The sequence below is a fragment of the Enhydra lutris genome, unplaced genomic scaffold (genome assembly GCF_002288905.1).
Source record: "Enhydra lutris kenyoni isolate GAN:26980312 unplaced genomic scaffold, ASM228890v2 scaffoldscaffold110, whole genome shotgun sequence".
Classification (NCBI taxonomy): Eukaryota; Metazoa; Chordata; class Mammalia; order Carnivora; family Mustelidae; genus Enhydra; species Enhydra lutris.
Genome location: NW_019154194.1, coordinates 546,340 through 551,414, shown reverse-complemented (window position 1 = coordinate 551,414; position 5,075 = coordinate 546,340). Strand labels below are relative to the sequence as shown.

At 52.3% G+C, this 5,075-nt stretch overlaps 1 protein-coding gene across 1 annotated transcript; it reads left to right on the top strand.

The window, feature by feature from the left end:
- The first annotated feature begins 1,697 nt into the window (after window positions 1-1,697).
- On the top strand, window positions 1,698-4,080 carry LOC111139540 (testis expressed 101). The gene is made up of 5 exons (XM_022491838.1): window positions 1,698-1,761; window positions 1,887-2,030; window positions 2,156-2,374; window positions 3,562-3,690; window positions 3,851-4,080. Exons 1-5 carry the CDS (start codon window positions 1,698-1,700, stop codon window positions 4,078-4,080), a joined length of 786 nt encoding a protein of 261 aa, XP_022347546.1.
- The last annotated feature ends 995 nt before the right edge of the window (window positions 4,081-5,075 follow it).

Sequence of the window (5,075 nt, the reverse complement as noted above, 5' to 3'; positions counted from 1 at the left end):
TCTCTCTAGTTTTTGTTGTTGTTGTTATTGTTCTAATTGTGGTATTTTCTCTATTAAAAATAAATATTACAGCGCCTGGTTGGTTCATTCAGTTAAGCGTCTGCCTTCGGCTCAGGTCCTGATCCCCTGGGATCCAGTCCCACATCCAGCTCCTGCTCAGCGGGGAGTCGGCTTCTCTGACCCTCCCCTGGCTGGTGCTTTCTCTCTCTCTTGCTTGCTCACTCTATCTCTCTCTCAAATAAATAAAATCTTTAAAAATAATGAATAAATACTCATTTACACCACGGCACTCACAGAAACAGCACCAAGTCTGAGAGTACACAAAACACCCCTTTGCTTCATGTTACATATAGATCTGGAAAGCTTCCATTTCCAGCTACGAACGAGAAATCCGAATGAAAGCCACGTCTTACTGGTGTAGAGGCACCGCCACGTGGGGGAGCTATGGCGGCAACCTGTGCCCTCACAGTCACGGCTCATGCACGCCGTCAGGGGTGGCTGGAAACGACTCTTTAGACGGCTTTGCTCCAGTCAACCTTCCAGACGTCCATGGAGGGGGCTGGTGCTGTGACCCCACCGGCCTGCCAGGATCCACCGTGAGGGAAGGTGACGAGACCAAGCTGCCTCCCAGTGTCTAGGGCCACCGGGCGGAGGCGGGGTCCAGGCTGGGCACATGGAAGGGGGAATAGTTCCGTGGAGGACAGCCAAGGGTGTGACCTCCAAGCACAGCCCACTCCACCGCCCCATGAGAGAAAGCGGTCAGGGAGGCCACTTGAGGACGCACCGCCCGCCCGGCTTTCCTCGCCGAGCGCAGCAAACACCTGTTCCCTCCCCCTCAAATCCCAGCATGCTCGCCGTTCTGCGCATGCGTGCCTTCTGAGCCCGCCAGGAACGGGCTTCTCCAAGGCCAATGGGGTGCAACGTTCTTCGGGTTCATCCAATGAGCGCATCAGATGCTTTCACATTGACCAATGGGGCTTCGAGCGACCTGCTGGGCGAAGGTGGCCCCGTCTTCCGTGTCTCTGAGAGACCAAGCCAAGGCGGAGTGGAATGAGAGGGGCGTTCTAGGACGTTCCTTCAGCAGCGTGAGGTTCCTGTGAGGTTATCTGAAAGCCAGGTGGAATCCGGGTCCCTTAAAGAGAAAAGGAGAGCTGAGGACCCAGACTCCTGGGTTCTGAGGAAAGAGGATGGGGGGAAAGAACTCTGGGGTCTGAGAGGGGAGGAGGCCGGGGACTCAGAATCCTGGGTCCTGCGGGAAATGGCGGCTGGAACGTAAAGCCCTGGAGCCCTCGGTAGAACAGGACTGGGGTGGCAGAATTTGGAGCTGTGGGAGGCCCGGGGGCCGAGAATCCCGGGGCCTGGGAGAACATGGGCTTGACCCTGGGCTGAGGCTGAAGGGGCGTCTGGGCCGGACCCCGAGGTTGGGCGGTCCTGGTCGCTGAACACCTTTGGCTTCGGGGAGTAGGGATTTGGGTCGGAGGGTTGCCCTGTGGAAACAGGCACGGTAAACGTGCTAATGCGCTCAGACTCGCAGGCTAGACCGTGGGGGCCACGGTCTTCTGTGGCGCCGTGCGCCCCGCAGCGCCAGTCCTCGCCGCAAGGTCCATGCAGCCTGGTTGTGTGAGGCTGAGCAGCCCCCTCTTCTCTCTCTAATCGCAGATCCTTGGCCGCTCTTCCAGGCGGCTCTGAAAGACGCCATGGGAGCCCGTCGCGTCCAAAGTCTGCTGTTCCTCCTCCTCCTCGGGCCCCCCTCCTTGGCCTGTAAGAATGGGGGCTCGGGGCGGGGGAGGGCTGGTTCACAGAGGAGGCACCTCTGGGGAAGAGGACGGGCCAGGGCCGCACAGGGGAGGCCACGCGTGCTCCCCTTGATCTCCTTTCCTCCGCAGTGGAGCCAAGTTTGTACTGTCACAGGGGCATATCCACGAGTGTAGAAAAGGACCCAAAGAGGACGTTTAACTGGACCACAGAGAAAGTTGAGACTTGTGACAGTGGGTCATTCTGCCAGGAATCCCTTCTGATGATTAAAGCAGGTAAATCGAGAAAGGGCAGCTGGGTTGGGTGGGAGGAGGGGTCTGTCCTGGCAGGGCCATTCCCCCTCCCAGGGGCCAAACCCTAGGCCCACACCCTGCTTTCCTTCCCCACTGTCTCCGAACAGGGGCCGAGACAGCAGTTCTGGGCACTAAGGGCTGTGTCACGGAGGGGACCCTGGCGACAACGTATGTCCAGCACTCCCCACCCCCAGGCATAATCACAGTGTCCTACAGCAGCTACTGTGAGGAGTCCTTATGCAACAGCAAGGGGAGCTTAATGGAGCTGTGGAGGGTGGAAGAGACCCAAGGAACGCCAGGAGGTGAGACATGGGGACTGAGAGAAAGTAGAAAAACCCCTGAAAAGATGGCGGGCCTTCCTTCTCTGTGTTCTTACTTAGCTCAGGCCCAACGGGGCCATACACAAAAGAACCTCATTTTTTTTTTTTTTTTAAGATTTTATTTATTTATTTGACAGAGAGAGATCACAAGGAGGCAGAGAGGCAGGCAGAGAGAGACGGGGAAGCAGGCTCCCTGCTGAGCAGAGAGCCTGATGTGGGGCTCGATCCCAGGACCCTGAGACCACGATCTGAACAGATGGCAGAGGCTTGACCCACTGAGCCACCCAGATGCCCCAGAACCTCAGAGCTTTTGCCTGCCTTTTTCTAAGTTGTTACCTTGAGGTCTCAACACTGCTCAGAGCACTAGGACGGCAAAGAAGGCCGAGGTGTTAAGTTGGGTTTTGTGTTTATTAAACAATAAGGGGCCAGTGGAGGTTTCCAAGCAGGATGGTGTGGCTTAATCAGTCTGGCAGCTACTGCTTCCCGGATGTGGCCAGCCCCTATGGCAATCTAGCCCTGCCTACCTTTTCAGCTCACTTCCTTTTCTTCCTTCCCTGTTTATGGTGTTCCAGCTGGGGCCAGTAGTCAAAATATTTAACAACAGATATGGTACTGGCCAATCAGAATAGATGCTGGCCATGAAAAACCAGTCCAGCCCTATCTGTGTCTACCAACTGAATACTAACACAGCAGTGTCTCCCAGTCCCCGAAATCCAGCAAGCTGCTCACACCTCCAGACCTTTGTCCTTGGTGTTCACTTTGCTACTCCCCCAACCCCCATTTTCACTCAGCTAATCTCGGTTCACCCTCCACCTCAACTCAGGTGTCTGCTCTGTAAAAATAGTTAGCAAATTCTTCCAAATAGTTAGATATCCCTCCATTCCTTCGCCATTATCTTTGGACACAGTGCCTACTGAGAGGTACTAAAATTACTGGCATGTCCTACACTGTGATGTCAATGACAGGAACTGTGTCCTTTTCATCTCTGTCTCCACACCTAAGCACACAGTTTGGAAGTCATGTTGGGTGGGTTCTGATAGCAAAGAGAATCAGTTGAAAAGGTGTGGGGAGGTTGCAGTGATAGGCCTTGATTGTGGTGGTGTCAGCAGCAAAGACTTGGGGAAGAAAGGAAGAAAGAAGAGACAAATCCAGAGGCAGGACATACCCTAATTGCCCTCTGTTTCGCCTTCTAGCTCCCAGTGTGTCACCACGCTTCCACTGCCCAACCTGTGTGGCTCTGGGAACCTGTCTGAATGCTCCTTCTGTTCCCTGTCCCAATAATACAATTCAGTGCTATCAAGGAAGACTTCAGATCACTGGAGGTAAACTCAACACCCAGTGGTTTCAGAGGCTGGAAAACCAGACATCTGGGTGGATCCCAAGAGGTTCTGACACTCCAGGGTTCTAGGAATGAGGAAGGACTGATTCCCTTCTGATTTCCTAAAACATCTATGCATCTTCCCATCCTTTCTTGTTCTACAGGAGGCATCAACTCATTTTTGGAGGTCAAAGGCTGTACATCCATAATTGGTTGCAGGCTGATGTCTGGGATCTTTACAGTAGGGCCCATGTGGGTGGAGGAGATCTGTCCATATCAGTCTCTCCCTCAGCCCCGAAAGACTGAAAATGGGGCCACCTGGCTTCCTGTTTTGGTTTGGAGGTTAGAGCTAGTGCTGCTGCTGTTACTGCAGGAACTTGTCCATTGTTCCTGAGGAAGCGCTTCTCATCCTGGACTGCAGGACACCTCTTCTGACTGGAAGCCTTCTGACTGCTGGTCAGCAAGTTGAGGAGCGACTGGAGAGCTGAAGAACAGAGAGTTCCTGTGGATGTATTTTATATTTCTAATAAAGTTTCTGCTGTGATTGGTGTAAAACCCAAGACTAGAAGTGGAATTTTAGTGCTGAAAGGGCCCTGAAAATTCACTGTCTCCAACCCACACATTTTGCAGAAAGGGAAGCAGAGATGTGGAAAACTTGACTATCTCACACTAACATAGCGATGGGCAGAGCAAAACCAGAACTTTGATACTTGGACCTAAAGTCTGGTTTTCCTTCCACTCTTAATTGGTCACTTTCTCTTGCTAGCTGGGCAAGAAATCAGCATTAGCCTCCTTCAGAGCACTCTGAGCCCAACCTTAAGGCCACAGTTGGCTGTGCTGTTCTAGTATTTCCCTGGGAGGTATGGCAGAATTTGAAAAATCAGACTCCAAATTCTTCTGTTATAACAGACCCCATCTCCTATGTCCTGTCTCTTGCCCATTTACATCTTTCCTTCTCTTCTCTGCTGGCTACTTCATGCATCTTCAGGGGACACAGGGAACATCGGAGGCAGCTGGGGCTCAGCAGGGTATGAAAACTGGGGTCTGGGACTCTTGGGGGGAAGATGTGTTTTTTACTTCTTGTGCTTATTACTCAAGAACACATAAAACCCATCTTATAAAAGACTCCAATGATAGAGGAACCACATAGGGAAAAGTAAAAGGTGGGGAAAGGATAAGGGGGAACAGACATTTATTATTTCATTTAAATAGTTTTATTGTCGTTTACCTGACATAGCCAACTGCACTGGGGGGTGGAAGAAGACTTAATGCAAACTACTGACCCCACAGAGGACAAAGGACAGGGGAGTTTGGCCATAGTATAGTCCATCCAAGTTCCTTCTAGAAAGTTTTGGCTCTAGACTTTCTAAATCAACTCTTTGAGTTAAA